Below are 16,491 nucleotides of genomic sequence, written 5' to 3' on the forward strand. Positions count from 1 at the left end.
GGGGTGGGATGCCAGGGTCCCCCCCCGCCCTCTGGGCAGGACACTGGGCGGCAGAAACGCCCCACTTCCCTGGGCAAATATTTCACCCTCGCCCCCTGCTGCCTGACGCTGCTCTCGGGGAAGGTGCGCGTTGGAGCTCTACCAGAACCTGCTGTAAATGCAGGGGGAAGAAAGCAAATAATTCCTGTCATTGCATTCTGGCTTCGCCGTGCGTTCCCTGTGCGTCTGGCTAACGTGGGTTTTTCCTGGATAATGCTGAAACAGATTCTTCCCGTTTCTAAAGTAATTTCTTTTTGTGAGTCTTCCATTACCTCATGCACATAAGCTTGCTAATTGGGCTGAAATAGGAGCTGGTTGTGTCGCTAATTTTCCCTTTGATATACTGGACCCTCCAAAATGACGGCTTTGGAAAACAAATGACTGCTAAGCAGAAAGCGAGTTACAAACCCCCACAAAAATACTGTTCTGCTGCATTTGCAGTCTCTAGCACCCGGAAACATTAGTTCTGTTATTTTTACTCTTCCTGTTTTTACACCCGGTAGCGAGTACTACCTTTCTAACGCAGCATCACGTTACATAGCCCGGCCTGGCTCTTGCGCTCCCGAGGGCCGTCACACCATCGCCGTCGTGGATTTGGCAGCAGTTCGATGCTGAACCGCTAGTTCTAGGGATAAGCCAGTGGACCATGGAAGCATGTTCTTCTGCCTGCAAACGCACTCCGAAGCAAAATTCATCTATTCCAGGGCAGTAGCAATTAAATAAATAAATGTATTTGTTTTAAAGGTAATTGTGGCTTTAAAACAAATCACCACGGGTGATTGTATGAGTGTGGCTGTGCGTGTTTCTGAGCCCAACGTGGTTCTGTGCCGCCTTCTCCCTGAGGCGCTGCCCACCGGCACGGGCTGCAGCAGCCGGGGGTCCAGTGGCCTCGTCCCTTGCCCGGGACCCTCCCGCTGGGCTGCGCACCTCTGGGGCAAGGCTGGGAGGAGGCACAAAATGCGATATGCCGGCAAAACGGGTGATTTCTGGAAAGACACGGTATAAATCTGGTTTTCAGGCAAACAAAGCTCTAAGCGCCAGCACCCAGATGCCCGTCGCGGCTTTTGGTTGACTCCTTTGAGCAAGTCACCTCACCTCTGCTTCTGACGTTACTGCGGATCCAGTATGTGCTGTGGAGTCCGGATGACACCCCGGCCAGCCTCAGCTCTCTTCTTTCAACTTCATACTTGGAATTAAAGTTCACACAATATTTTCATTTCTCCCCTCCCCAGAAAAAAGGAAGGGGAAAAAAAAAATGAAAGGAAAGAAAAAGGGTGAGGAAGGCAAGGGGCGGGAGGAGAAAAGACAAACACAAAATGCAGTTCACTTAAAAATATCTCTGCTTGATGGAGGCTAAAAGGTGGCAGCTGTGCCAAAGTAGTGGACCCTAAATCGCTGAGCAAAAAAGAGCAGGGAAAGCTCTGATTGCTGCTAGTACAGTTGTGAATGTGCGCTCTCAGCCACAAATCAAGCAAGCTTAAAAAAAAAAAAAAGACTCAATCAAGGCAATAATGGCCTCCACTTCACAATCAGACAAGTGCTTCTACTTCAGAAATCCTACCATTTATGGCTGATTGCTAACCCTGGCCTCATTTCTAATCTAAAGGGCGAGTAATAATTTGGAAAAGGAATTATAACAACTTCCCAACCATTTGGTAAATCGTTATTATTTTAAAGGGGTGTTGGGAGGCTGTTGCTGTTTGTCAGGTATTTTTTTCCTGCTGCTGCTCTACCGCTTCCACCACACTGGTTCTCACCGATGTCGTACTGGAAGGAGAGTCATGTACGGTGAAAATATATAAGAAAGAAAAGCGCGGGGCGATACTCCGATCACAGGGCTTGGGTGCGTTAGAAGTTTATACAAAGGCTCACAAAGAGGTGAAACGGCTCTTTGCCTTCGTTATGGCAGCGGTGCCCAGCGCCTCGCGCCGGGACTGGGGCTGTGCTGAGCAGGGACGGGGACACCGTCCGCCCCCCAGGAGCTCTCCCGGGGATCGTCTCAGGTGGGAAGCCCTCTGCCTTGGGCGCTTCCCGAAGGAAGGGGCGAGGGGCAGCGCTGCCCGTGCTGCTGCGGGAGCACGCTGCGGGCTGCGTGGGGGGCAAGGGGCTCCCTGCGGAGGGGGTCTCTGGGGAGAGGCTCCCCACGGAGCGGATCGCAGCCCCCGCTGTGCTCAGGGGCTGCCCAGCCCGACGGAACCGACGCTTTGCTGTCCTAACCCTACCCGCTGTGGGCAGCGTCACGCGAGACAGCAGGAATCATGTCACCCCCAGCGTAGGTGCGGGTGGTGTTAGTTTAGAACCCTGGTACCTTCACTGCATTTACTGCACTTCTTTTCCTGCTCCAAGCATGCAGAACTGCATGTCTCGGTATTTATGTAAATATTTATTCAGACACCTTCTGCAAGGCTGTTGTGGTTTTCACATATGCCTTTTGTAGGCAGAAAACACGGAAAGGGAGGATTCAGACAAAGTGCCTCCATCCGTGAGCGCGGGGAGGCCACAGCGGCCCTGGGCCAGAACGCGGGGTGTTGTCCGATGCCTCTGTTCTAAATGACAAAGCGTTTAAAAACAGATGCAATGTGACGCAGAGCGAAAAAAGCCAAGGGGGACCCGTGCGTGGCTTCACCTGGGTTAGCTAATCCTGTTGAAATCATGGTAGTGTTTTGATAATAGCAGGCATTTGTGATCAAAATACCTCTTATTTTAGTGAATCAAGGGCAAAATGGGATGCCGTCATTTCCCTCGTGTGTTTTATGAAAGGGACGATCAGTGTATTTTGGAGGGTGGCAAAATTTCATTCACTGAATCGGGAGGAAACGCAGCAACAGCTTTAATGCAGCGTTATTTGCCTTCTCCCTGGTTTGTGTTGGGGAGGTATCTGTTGCCGCAGTTACTTAAGTCCCTATTTTAAATATGATTTGAAGAGAGACTGATTCAAAAATTTTCAATGACCCTGTGAAATCTGAACTACTTATTGCAAGACAGAAAGTATAATGCTTCAATCAAAATAACAACTTGGAATGTGTTTTATTAAATGGAGTTCATTTAATATTACCCTGGAGTGCTGTGTATTTGAAAGCACATTATTGAATTGGAACTTTCTAGGTAATAGGAACGAGGGGAAAATGTTTGTTTGTAATATTGCACATTTTGGGCCAAATTCTGATCCCATGTAGAACTAGCCATGGCATTCCTGCGTATATTTTCCAAAAGTGGCATGTCCCTGGGTGCTGTTGATCATTCCGAGGTGAAGACGGTGCAGGGAAAACACATAGAATCTGCACAGAACTCCACATAAAATTCTGCTGTATTTTCCTTTCTCCTGGCCGCTGTATTTCTGCGGTATTTCTGAGGTGAGTGTATTTTCAGTGAGAAAACAAAACCAGGTTCAGTCTCAGTGCAATCGAAGAAAATTCTGTCTAACGTATGCTACCGAGGGATGAAAAATAATGGGGGAAAAAAATTAGATTATATGCATAAACTGCGGGTGCATTTCACTTGTAGATATTCCTTAATTTTTGACGGCAATGTTATGCAAAAATATTTAAATTAGCGTGTTATAAAAGAGCAGTACTGTCAGTTTAACGTTGATACGGAATTGATCGCGGAGGGGGGAAACTTCTTAGAAAGCAATGGGATCCATTTACATCTCTATTAGTGGAAAATTGGTGGTCGTTCCAAGGAAAACAGGTTTTTCCAGTCCAGGTGTTTGCGGAGTTGAAAGGACTCCTGCTGTCAGCAGGCAGCAGCGTGACACAAACCACCACGACGGGTTTTCTCCTCGCAGTCGGGGGCGGGTAAAACGGGCCCCAAACCGCCGGTGCGGCACCGGGCGACCCCGGGTGCGGCGGGTCTGGGTTTGGGGCGGCGACAGCCCCGCCGTCCGCGCCGGGAGTCCCGCCGCCAGCCACGGGTGTTCCTGCCCCGCGCCCGCTGCGGGCGGGACGGACTCTGCGGGAGGGACAAGGTGGCATCGCGCCCTCCGGGCACCGCGAGCCCCGGGAATTAGAGCGGTTTCCGTGGAACACACCCGATGAAAAACGTGCCGGGTTATGGAGGTGGCAGTGAGTCACAGACGCCGGCAGCCCCGGCTTAAAGTTCCGGTGTCGCCCGTGAAAGCGCTCCCCGCGGCTGGGTTCAGGCGTTTCGAGCACCAAAACGCGCTCCGCGAGCGCCAGGCTTCACGGTTTCTGGAGGCGCCTTTTCCATTTTCCGCGCCGTGGGCGGAGGTGTTATTCCTAAAAGTCTGTCCCGCAACGAAACTAAAGCCCCGCACGCTGATGCCGGGGGCTGGGCTGCGGTCTCCGGCGGGCGGCCCGGGGGGAGGCACCAGGCACCGGCCGGGAGCCGAGCGGAGCGCCGGGGACGGGCCGGGCGCGGGTCGGCGTGGGGCGGCCGAAGGACCGGGCGAGCCCCCGGCCCAGGCGTGGGGGACGGGGCCAGGCACGGCGGCACCGGCCGCGCTGGGCGGCGTTCGGCGGCCCCGGAGCTGCGCGGGTCCCGGTGCGGGTCCGCGTCCCGCCGAGCAGCCCCGTGCGGCACCACAAACCCAGAAAGTTCGGAAAACTTACGGGTGGCACAAGGAACAGAACAAACATCTGAAACCTGCGCTGTCCCGGTCGCGGCGTTCCCTGTACGGTGTTAAAAATACTCAAAAATGGCACGTACTGAAAAAGCGACGCCTTCGAGAAACGAAAACGCCGGTTCTTTTCTGTTCGGGGCGCGCTGTGGGGCACACGCAGACGGTCCCGGGCTGTGCGCTCCGGCGGCTGGTGGCAGCTCTCGGCAGCGGCCCCCCGGCGGGCAGGCGCTGGGTCCCGGGGCGCGCCGTGCGGCCCCCCCGCGGCAGCGGCCCCCCGGCGGCACCGGCCCCTGCCGGGCTCCCGGCGGAACAACCGCCCGGGCGAGCGCCGGGAGCCGCGCGGCTGCCAGCGGGACAGCGACCGAACCATTACACAGTCAAATTGTCGGCTTTTGGGGTCCCTCTTCAAAAAAATCTAATTGCAATAAGTATAACATTCCATTACAGTGTTATTCGAGGAAAGGAATTATGTTCTCTTTGATAAAAATTCAATTGGCTTTGAGAAAAATATTTCTCTCTTCGTGGTGTTATTCAGAAAATGAAAACAAAATAAGATTATTTTTTTTTCCCCATAGCATAAAATTGACCGAAGTATTGTATCTGCTCAGTTACCATAAATAAACTGCATCCAGAAAGCAGAATAAAGGCTTATGTGTAATTTCTATATGGAATTTGGATGTTGTTCTGTGGTTTTGAAAAAGAGCTGAAGATAATCCCATCTTGCTGTCTAGATAGTTGCAGCTCTGGTGGGACGCAGCAGACAGGTTTCATACAGTAATTCCTACAGGCTTTACTTCCTCTTGGTGTAAAGGTGTAAAGATATAAAGTGGGCAGCTAGGAAAATTTAGGCAAGTGATTATCTATTTCTTTAAAGACTCGTATTTCCTTTCAAAAGGTTCTTTTAAAAAATGCACAGCATGCTGCACTGGCGCTATTTTCAACTGCTGGTACCTCAGAAGTTAAACATTCTCCTTAGTATCATCACATTATGTAAAATCAAACTGACAAGATATTGTGAAGTAATTGCATATTCTCAGTAACCAGAATTACCTTCTAAAACTCCAGGACACGGTATATTTAATAGGACAAAGTTATTTAAAAAAAAAACCCAAACGAGATTAAATTTTATGTATTGCACGTTGTTGTTCAGGGCATAGCAAATGGAAGGAAAGCGTTAGCGGGGGGGTGGCTGAGGACTGATGGGCCGTCCTGCCCTGGGAGTTTGGGCTCCTGCGAAAGCACCGATTCCACTGCAGTCTGATGCCGTTACGGTTGGGCTCTCGTGCACTGATTTACGGACTTCAGTTTCAGAGGAGGAAGCTGTTCCAAGCAAATACTTGTGCTTGCGACTTGCGATTTGCATGTAAAGAATTATCTTGGCGAATGGGTGGGGGGACTGACGCTGAAGCGCTGCGGGCTGCTGTTTCTGAGCGCTGCGGGCTGATGCTTTGCCTCTAATTTGGGGGGTGATGACTTCAAATGATTTTCTGGCATGGATGCTGAATGTTCTGGGTGAAAAAAGACCATCAGTTATTGGAGTGAATGAATACATCTGCCTCGCCGCAAACAACTGAATGCAAAGTGAACGAAACTGTAATTTTGAATGTCCCAATATTTTAACATAGCAAAACAAAATATGAAAATTGGGCTGAAAATACCTTTTTGTTAATCAAGTGGCTAAGCACACTTACAAATGGTAAAGATTTGCTAATTTTAGGAATCTTGTGGCTTATCAGTAATTTTTTCTGCTGCCGTGAAGCCCGGAGTTACTGGGAAGCTGCTGCCTCCAGTTGCGCGTAGCCACGGGGCTGGTTCTGCCCAGGGGGTGCCTGCAGTCCGCAGCTGGGTATTGCGCTGGACGCGTAACCGGATGCTATAGGAGCTGGAAATAAAACACAGCTTGACAAAATTGGGCTCAAAAGGAAGTTGTGAAGCTGGGGTGAGGCTGGGTGAAGCGTGGCCGTCCCTGCTCTGGGCAGAGGTACCAGGGGAGGGCGGCGCCAGCGCAGCGCTCACGGACAGCTAAAAAGCTCAGAAAAGCCTTGCGAAAACTGTTCAGTATGTTAAGCAGTGAAGTAACACGATTCCCTAATCTTTCACTGGGAATCACACAACAGTTTATTTTTCTTGTTGTAGGGTCTTGTTTTGGTTTTTTGTGTGAGGTTCCCAACAGTCTTCAGTAATTGGAGTGAGCAGGCATAAAGTAACAGGATGGCAATAGTCAGGGTAACCTTTCTACTTTAGACTGACAAAAAATCTCCCTGAATTTGCTGTGATTTTTAAGAGGAAGGCGGGATCATACCACACAGCAGTTTCTGACAAACCGTATTTCTAAGAACGTAAATCCTGTACATGCTGTTACACACTGTAAAGGTTTGGGCCATTATTGTAGTGCCTGCATTGAATTAAAAAAAAAAAAAAGTTAAAAGAAAAAAGAAGCTTCCCCCAAAATGAGGTAGTTGCACTGAATACTCCCAATACATGGCCCCATAGCTCTGCCCTTGCGAACACACTGAAGTCCTGGCTTATGCACAAAGCGCGTGTCTGTGGTGGCATTCGCCCCTGCACGCGGCTGGAAATTAACCTCTGAGTTCCGAAACCACCGCCTCTGTCCCAGAAATATGGACTCTTTGGGCTGGGGTTCAAGTCCGATGCAGTTTTGTTGCATCGCTGCTTTTTCGGTGCTGAATTGTATCTTCCCGGGCGCGGGGCACGCTCTGGCTGCCGCGGAGCCTGTGGCACCTGTACAGGGTCGGTGCTGGCACCTGCAGCCATCGCTGCTGGGCTGGGCCAGAGCCCCCGGGGACCACGCCAGCGTGGGAGATGGGTCACGCTGCTCCAGAAAATCTGAAACCCACTCCCTGCTGCCCCCTCCGCAGGTAGGAGCTGCCCCCCGGGCGGTGAGGGGTGAGCCGGGGTGGGACCCTGCCAGTGGGGACAGGGACAGCCAGACAATGGGCTCCACAAGAAGGGAAAAACAGGAGCATGGAAGGGCAATTGTATCTCCTTCACTTGAGTAACTCTGGAGAGGGCTGAAGTGGTGCTGTGGAGCTTTCCTGTCGTTTGTGCTGGAGGACGGACCTGGGCCTGGGTGTTTGGGATGACTGTGCATCCGCGCACCTCGGGCTGCGGGTTTAACTTCACGGGTCTGCGTTGTGCCAAAATCCCTTCTCCATCCTTGTCTTTTCCTCTCCGACTCCATCAGCCCGGTGATGGGAGCTTCGGGCTTCGGTCCAGCTCGGCTCAGAGGGCAGTCATGCCTCCCAGCGAGCAGCTCTTCAGCATCAGACACGATCCCTTGAGCATTAGACATGACTGCAACCTTCTCGCAAGGACGGAACTGTGTTGGCCTCTCACCTGCCCAAACCCCAGCCAGGTGCCGGGGTCTCTCAGGCCACCAGGACGAGGATGAAGGCACCGAACCGTTCAAGCTGCCGGTGAGTAACACAAACAAGCAACACAGAAGGCTCAGGTTTCTTTTTTTTGGCATGCCTGCACCTGGAAACACAGCCCAACAGGTCTTTCTGAGGCTATTTAAAGCCCCCGATTACTTTTCCCTTTAGCTGCCACCTAGTATGTCAAACTTTTACAGTGGAATGAAAATGTCCCCAAGACACAGGCTGACGTGATGGAAAAAACGGCGGCTCCCGGCTGATGTGAGCCGGGAGTCACAGTACCAAATAAACCAGCTCCTTCAGCCGGGGTCTTGTTTTCAGAGTTCACCATCACGCAGTCATGAGAGGAAGGGCTCAGCATCCATTGTTGCTAAGGTTTATAAATTCACTATTTTTTCTGAAAAATACGAGTGTGGAGTGACTTTTCCAGTGGTACAGTACAGGAATGCACAAATTATTGCACTGCTGTGTATTTAACATTTATTGCAGGTCAGTGGTTCGTAGGCTGGTGGGAGCCTGTTACTGCACACCTTGGGGGCCTTTCTGCCCAACGCTGGAACTGAACTGGGTGCTGGCCGCAGAGCGATACGTCAGCGCGCTAACGAACCCCACGGAGTCCGTGTGCTAACGAACCAGCAGCACACGGCGCTGGCTAACAGATGCAAAGAACAGTAACACTTAATGGTGTCCGGTCGAGGGAAGCAGAACACACAAACACAGCGGGGCTGGAGCCCGACATGGAGCGAAACGTAGGAAAACAGCAAAACCAGCATCAGCTTCGCTGCCCAGCGCCACAGCCACGACGGATCCTGGATGCGCCCGGCTGGAGCTGGCAGAGCAGCGCGTACCTTCTGCTCCTCCGGTCTCGGCGTCGCACCAGTCTGCTTCTGGTGAAGCCAGAATACCTGGCTTTGTGCCATTCTGAAAGGGCCATCGATATTGGGGCACAGTCTTGCAGAGGTCCTACAGGGATTAAGAACCTTCAAGGACAACAACCCAGTTTTTAGAGTTTCTCTGCTCTGTAAAAATCAGAAGGCCCAAACCCAGCATTTGGAAGTGAAATGCTTCCACAGAGAACATGGCCAAAGGCAAACCAGTTATTTCTGTGATAACTGACAGAGTAAAAGACTGTTAATTCAACAGTGCTGTTAAAGAAACCCCCAAAACATTGTAAGGTTTTGTTCTTTGTGCTTCTGTGGCATTAAACCTGCTCGCAATTCTGTTTAATTAACCTGTTTTTCTGGTAAACGTCCATGACAGTGTTACTACTTAGAACAGAGCAATATTTATATCTCTTACAAAGAGCATTACAATAATTATTCAGTTTGCCATTTGCTTTCAAATGCCTTAGTCTATATTGTGATTTCAGCAAAAATATCCAGATTGCTTTCTGAATCATCCTCCGGCTCCAATTCCTCATTGCGATCCTTTGGAGAGGCATCTACGTCTCGTTCTTGAATGGTCTTCCTCTTTCTTCTGCGAGTGTACACAGAGCGACTCTTCCCTGTCTCCTCACGGGGAGAGTGGTCTGCGCTGGCGGCAGTTTTCAAAGCTGACTCCAAGTGTGTGTAGAATCTAGAAAGAAACAAGTGCATAGTTATTATCTTTGTAGGTTTGCCCAGGATCCGCAAAACTACTCTGAGAAACTAATGGTTTTGTAATATAATCAAAATGTGCTAAGAGAAGAAAATCATTACTAATGTTGAAGTGTTCTAGCCAATACTGTAAGAAAAAGAGAAGTACCAGCACGCGTGCCAGTGCATGCCATGCCACTGCTCTCTGCAGGGCTCGTATGTCAGAAATCAGGTACTGACTTCACTTACACGCCATTAAGACCCTGTTAATCTTACAGAAACTACAAAATGGTATCAGGTTAACTGGCTGAAGAATGATAGCACTGATGATCAGATGGACTGCTACTATCAGCAATTACTGTTAACAACAACTGCAGAGATTTTCAATGGACATAAAGAACGAAGCGGTGTGAGTGCGCATAGGTTCTCTCCAGCGTCCTTTAGACCCTCATGCTCTTTGGCTCTTCTGCTTATTCCCGTCCTTGGCTGGAGACAAATGTAAAGACCCAGAGAGTCTTCAGAAATCGTCAGTTTTGGGAACTCTACAAAGCATTTAGTAGAGTAAAGCATGCCCTGCAATCTGCGTACTCCTGAAACGCTTACTGTGTTAGAATAACAAATGCTGGTATCATTAGAAAAAGAAACTTAAACCTACTCAGTAACAGTCTGCAAACTCATGTTGTTTATAGGTTTTTGCTTAAACAGTTTATAGCCTTCAGAGCTCAAAAAATTAACTGAAATTGTATTTTAGACTTCAGGGGGGTTGTCTGGTTTTGGGTTTTTTTTTTTGTTTGTTTGTTTTTTTTACATAACGTGTCTCGCTTTTGGATGTAGATGTCATGAAAAGGATTGGTGCGCTCTTACAAACCTGTCAATCCTCCTTATGTTTTCTTCCATTTTCTGATTAGCTACATGTATCAGAAATTCAATATATTCTTCGGAGACCATCAATTTCCCCTTGTGGCTCAACGGAACTTCTAAGCAATGCGTGCTCCGGACAGCCTAAAAACACACAGAGAAGGATTTATCTAGAATGAAGTTTTTTACTTTATGAGGTTATTTAAATAATATGGGGAGTTCGGTACAGGAAAAGCAACACTTATCCAAACAATTGGTTAGTTTGCTGTCAACTAAGGCAGAAATAAGCTACAGCATGCCCTGTGATAGCTGTCAATCACTTTACAATGCAGATAGTGGCTCGTAAAAAATCAAGGTTAACAGTAACGGTATGATTTTGTTACATTCCTTATGGGTAAGTAGAAAAGTCCTTACCATCATAATTTTTCCTCCTCTGCCGACTGTAATACCAGAGTTCCTGAATCCAGAGTCGATAGCCACTGAATGCTGCAGAACACATAAATGCCTTAAACAGGTCTTATACAACACTTTCACAGCCAGAAATAATGATGGATGGGTTGCAACGCAGTTTATAATCTCAGTTTTGCAAAAGAACTTGTCCAAAAACATCTCCCCAGATTAATGCAATAACAGTTCCATGACAATGTTTTTAAGATGAAACTCACATAGTATCACAAATTGTGGCTGGTTCTCAAAGAACCACAGTCAATATCGATTGTCTCATCTTAATCCGTTCGTGCAGACAGGACATTAACGCCCCTCTGGGCATGGTACTATTGAAGAGCTGGTGACCACACAGACAGTCCTGCAACACTTTATAGCTAGGAGTGCAGCAGTACTACAAAAGCAGCTCGTCAATGCTCTTCTACGTTAATGAAGGAACAAATCCATCGGGCGTTACTCTCCGGAGTCACTCTGGAAAAGCAGAAGGTGAATGTACTACTCAGTTGAAACACTGGAACCAAATGACCTGGCGGCGTCCAAATGACATCTAAAGAACCGTCGCTTTCAGGCAGCGAGAGCAACCCAGGCTTACCGGGAAAAACTTTTTACCAGGCAACCCGCTTCAGCTCAAACACGGAATTGTAGTTGGGTAATTTTGTTTTCTAAAAAGTACAGCAAAGTCTCTACTAAGTTTAAAGCTGTGTTTTCTTCATCAGATTACTTTTACTACCCTAGTTATTAAACGTACAGCACATCTGGGATTACTCCTAAGAGCTAACGCTTACTCAGGAGCCAACACTTGTACTTTTCCAGCAAGGAATATTAGGGGACAACAATGTAACATTGTTAGTTGATGTAATTTTACCAGAAGCTGTGCATCTTGCAGCTCTTGACATAGCACATGAAGAACAAATGGTTCAAACTTGAGCACAACGTCACCAGTGGCTTTCTCTAGTGCTGTCATCTGGAAAATACACCAAAATATTTATATTAATACCACAAGTGCCTACTGTTACTACAAAAAAAAAAGGAAAAAAAGAAAATAATAGCTTGTGTGTGAAACAAGCATTAAAAATGCAGCAAATGAGTTCCCCGTCAGGTTTGTTCATCTGCTTTTGATTTTTCATTGCTCATAATACACAGAAATTCCATGGATTTCCCTGATTCTATTTGCTAGACTGATTAGGTTTGATAGAAATTCATTGCAAGATAGACTTTAAAAACTTGAAAAAGTGTGCGTCCCTGTTTATTTCTTTGTACATCCAACCAAATCGATACAGTCAGTGCAGCATGGGAGGAGGAGTGTTTTACTGCAATCAGATGAAACCTGAGCAGCTTTTCTTAGTGTTTTTTAACTGTTCTTTAAAAATCAAAGACATTTAGTTTCTGAAGTACGTTCCTCAACTTCAGAAAACTTTCTGGGGTTCAGCAGATTAAATTCATGGCCTAACATACTTGATCACATTTTAATCCTAGTGCAAATAATAATGCATAGCCTACTGTATGAGTTATAAAGATAAAAAAAACACAGAGGTTGAAATTAGAGGCATAAACCCACAAGACGAGAAAAAAAGAGTAACTAATTATTAGTAAGTAATAAGTAACATAAATATTTATAAGAAATAATCATAAAATTCAAGAAATCGCCTTCAGACCCCTCAGTTCTGCTAGAAGACCGAGTTGGTAGTGGTAATTTCTCCTGGATTTGCGAGTGTGGAAAAAGGTATGTGACATTCTGCACGGCTTACTGTTACGATTTCTCTACTGTTCTGTGCTCTCTTTATGCAGAGAAATCTTAAGGGCTAACATTACTTTCTTCCCTTCAGAAAGGTTGCTTTGAGGCAGTTTTATTATTTCATTGTATGATTATTTAATCATAAGCGCTATTTGCTTCCCCTTCTTCTTTGCTTTCGCTTGCTTAATTCACAGCACTAAAAATTCGCTATGTTGAGAAATTTCAGTTGTTTGCCCATACTCTTCTGTCCTGTCTAGCTCTTCTCATCTTTCCCGTAAAGTGAAAATATTCAGTAAAATCTTCCAGGAAATAATCAAATTCATATGCTTTTTTTTAAGACATGATGGTATAAAAGAAAACTCTCTCCTTTCTTTTCAACATCGAAAAGTATTTAAATGTATTTATGCAGCATCTCCTTCATAAATGTTCTTATTTTAGGTTGAAAGGAGGTCTTTCTGAATGGCTAAGTTTGTAATTCGTGCGCCAGATTTTACAAAAATGCTCAAGTAACCACAGCTGTGCTAAAGCTGATGAGAAACAGAAACCATCACCGTTGCACAATGCGGCGTTGTGCAGAAATACCTGAGGTAACTTATTTAGCGTTTGCCGGGGCCTGGAAGTGAGCGGTGCTGACACAGAGCTCACCGAGGCGAGTTCAGCTGCCCGAGAGCAGGGTGCCGCAGTCCCACACTGCCGTACCGGGGTGGGCTCTGCAGGTCGGTGTGCTGGCTGGCTGTGTGCACCCTGGAGGCCCCCGCCCTGCGCCCGTGTTCCCTTTTCCAGTGTGTCTCCCTCACCCCTTTCCAGACGCTTTCCTATGCTCAAGCACCTTGTCCCAGCCACCTGAGCAATTCCGTCTCCTGCTCCAGCAACATCATCGGCGTCCGTTGTGGGTGGCAGCCGAGTTAGACAGACTTGTCTCCGAGACAAGCAGTGTAACAGAGAATGCATTATTAGCTGCGGGCGATACCGGTGAGGGTGTTTGTAAGGGTTTCTGTTTCTGAAAAGGCTAAGCAATTTAGCAGATTCTCCAGAGGTAGCTTTGCAGCGAGAATACAAGTAGTTAAGAAAGTCAAACTGACTGAAATAATGTGTGCACGTTAGCACTGCCCCAAAGCTTTCCTACAATATTTGGTTCCTTAAAAAGCTTAGTAATGAAACAAAAGATTTTCAGTAAAGTTTTTTTTTTTATTATTATCTTACTGTATCTAAATCATTAATTTCCTGTAAACTCAATTTAATAGGGCAGTAGTGAAAGTAATTTTCTATTAAGTCTATGAAGTCTGAGGCCCTGATTTGCTCCCAGTGAAGCTGATGGGAAAACTCCCAATGGGAATAGGATTAGGCCCCTCATCTCCAAAGAGTGAAAGTCGTGAAATGACAGAAAGTACCTGTCAGTGGTGTGTAAAAAAGATCACACAAAATTCCAGTTTTACACTACTATGTAATCATGGGATTATATTTGTGTTGTACCAATAACCTTGCAAAGAGGTACTTCGCAACATGTGATGCTTTTTCGCTAAGCATTGGGGGGATAAAGGGATAAAAATAAATTTCAAAATAAATACCCCAATGGTTGAGGTTAATAAACACAGTGCGGTCAAATGATCTGACAGCTGAAAAGCACAACACACAGCATACGTGATCCTGACTTCCCTTCTCGTGTCCCAAATACTGCACTAGCAAAGCTTTACTATACAGTAGAGTGTAGTAGTTTAAAAATTAATCAAAGACATTTTTCTTACACTCGCAATTCACACACTTTAAAAAATCCTGTCTTCCTGCTAAAGGGAACAGGAAAAACGATGAGTATTTACTCGCAGCAACAACCTAATGCATCCTACTCGACCCGAAATTTGCTGGTGGAAATTTCAGCACACTGCTTTGCTAGAGCAAATGCTAACAAAGACAAATATTTTGGAGGAGATTTTTTTGTGCACACGTGAGAACGCATGCACACAGTAAAGTGAGCTATGAATCAAGTGAGAGATTTTTGAGCTTGTAACTGCTTCTTTTTTGTGACAGACAAAGCTAAGCGATGTATGCAGAGAGCAGACTGTTTTGAAAGCACGCTAAAAGAACCTTGCTAGGCGTATTTTTTTTTTTAATTTCAGAGGATTTTAAGATAGTAAAGTGCAATGTAAGAGATTCACTGTTAAAACTAGTTTCAGGTGTCTGTAAATGAAAAGCTGTTAGCACAGCAGCTAGGCTCAAGGCATTTGTAAACTCAAGACAGGTTTAACTGTCTTGAAGGAGTTATTACTTACAAAATGGACATGCCCACTGGCATGCTTACTGCAACACATCTGCTTTTAACGGAAACAAAGGAATTAATTCTGGTCACTTCTGGAATTGCTGACCAAAACAACAAAGCAAGAATGGCCACGGTTTACAAAACAGGTAATGAGGACAACACAAAGTATTTGTGAATCACAACTGACCCATTCTGAAAGAGGTGTTGCAATTACTGCACTAATGTGTACGTCGGGCTCCAACTGTTGGAGAACCGGATAAAGACCATATTACCCTGGACCCACAACCTGCAGGAATGCTGCTGCTGGAGCAAGCACCTCAGGTGCTGCCTGACCCAGAATGTTTACTAGGGGCATGCTGAACTTCAAACAGCACTTGTACCTCGGTATTGACAAGGAATATACAGCTTTCATTTAGCGTAGTCTGCTAATGACTACATCAGCACTGTCCAAAGACCAGCAAGCATCCTACAGAAATTAAGTTATTTTTACTTTTGGACAGGAAGGCTTTTAAATCAGATCTAGTCCCGAGTTGATACCTTGCTGGCAATCCAACCAGAAGGGAAAACAAAGAGGAGATAAAAAGCTGCAGAAATGAAAAATACTTTGTTATATTGACAGTAATTCTTCAGGAAAAGATCACTTGCTTAGGAAAGCATTATTCTTGCTTATTCTGAATAAGGGTTGCAAAAATAAGAATCACTGTATGTTAGATTTTCAGAAATTGTTTTTTGAAAGACAGCCTGCTGTATTGTCTAGAAGCAACAGTAATTACTGACATAGAATCACAGAATTCTCTAGGTTGGAGGGGACCTTTCAGATCATCCAGTCCTACCACGCCTTGTTGAGCTGTTGTGAGGTGGAGATTATGTGCCGCCAGACAGGAAGAAATTATACAAGTTTCATATTAGCTGTGCTTACAACTATGCAGAGAATTTGGTATTAGGATTAAAAGTATTCTCTTCAAAATGGGTCTTAAGAGTTTATTAAGTAGAACACCTGAAGTTTATTTTGAAATCAGCATCATTTCACCTAAGTAGCAGCAATGAAAAGCCTAAAAAGTTTGTTTTACGTGTTTTCCATGACATTAGGCACATTAAATTAAATAAATACAAAAGTTGTATCGCATTGTCCTCTTACCACATCACCTTTGCTACACAACTCGTGCGTTACCATGAGCCACGTACAGTTTTTCTTCGGGATCCCCCCGCTGCTTATATCCTAGCAATGAAGAGACAGGATTAGACCGGTGGGTATTGGATTTGAGGTTGTATAAAAAAAAGAAAATAGAATAATAATATTCCCGCCTCGGCCCGGCCCACTCCAGAGCCGGGGCTCCCTCACCGCGGGGGGGCCCTGCGCCAGGACCAGGCGGCCGGAGCAGGAGCTGGTGGTGCAAAACTGTGTCCGCCCGTTCAAAAGGTGCACGACGCCAGCCGCCCTTTCGTCCAAGCCGCCTTTCCTGCTGCCGTCCGCCCGCCCCAGCCGCTGGGCCTTGTGCTGAGGGAAGGCCGCCATGTTGGACGGCGGCCCGCCAGGGACAAACCTCGGGGGGCGTGGCAGTCGGGGGGGCGTGGCGCGGCGTCTTACGTCGCCGCGCCACGCCCCCCGA

The 16,491-nt window shown here is 46.9% G+C and overlaps 1 protein-coding gene across 1 annotated transcript; it reads right to left on the minus strand.

Moving 5' to 3' along the window:
- Positions 1-8,525: 8,525 nt before the first annotated feature.
- TYW3 (tRNA-yW synthesizing protein 3 homolog) lies at positions 8,526-16,430 on the minus strand. The gene is made up of 6 exons (XM_063344752.1): positions 16,224-16,430; positions 16,020-16,100; positions 11,758-11,856; positions 10,863-10,934; positions 10,459-10,592; positions 8,526-9,591 (listed from the first exon to the last, which is right to left on the minus strand). The coding sequence occupies exons 1-6, from the start codon at positions 16,395-16,397 to the stop codon at positions 9,369-9,371; spliced, it is 783 nt and encodes a 260-aa protein (XP_063200822.1). The 5' UTR covers positions 16,398-16,430; the 3' UTR covers positions 8,526-9,368.
- Positions 16,431-16,491: the final 61 nt, after the last annotated feature.

Source organism: Chroicocephalus ridibundus, chromosome 8 (assembly GCF_963924245.1).
Source record: "Chroicocephalus ridibundus chromosome 8, bChrRid1.1, whole genome shotgun sequence".
Lineage (NCBI taxonomy): Eukaryota > Metazoa > Chordata > Aves > Charadriiformes > Laridae > Chroicocephalus > Chroicocephalus ridibundus.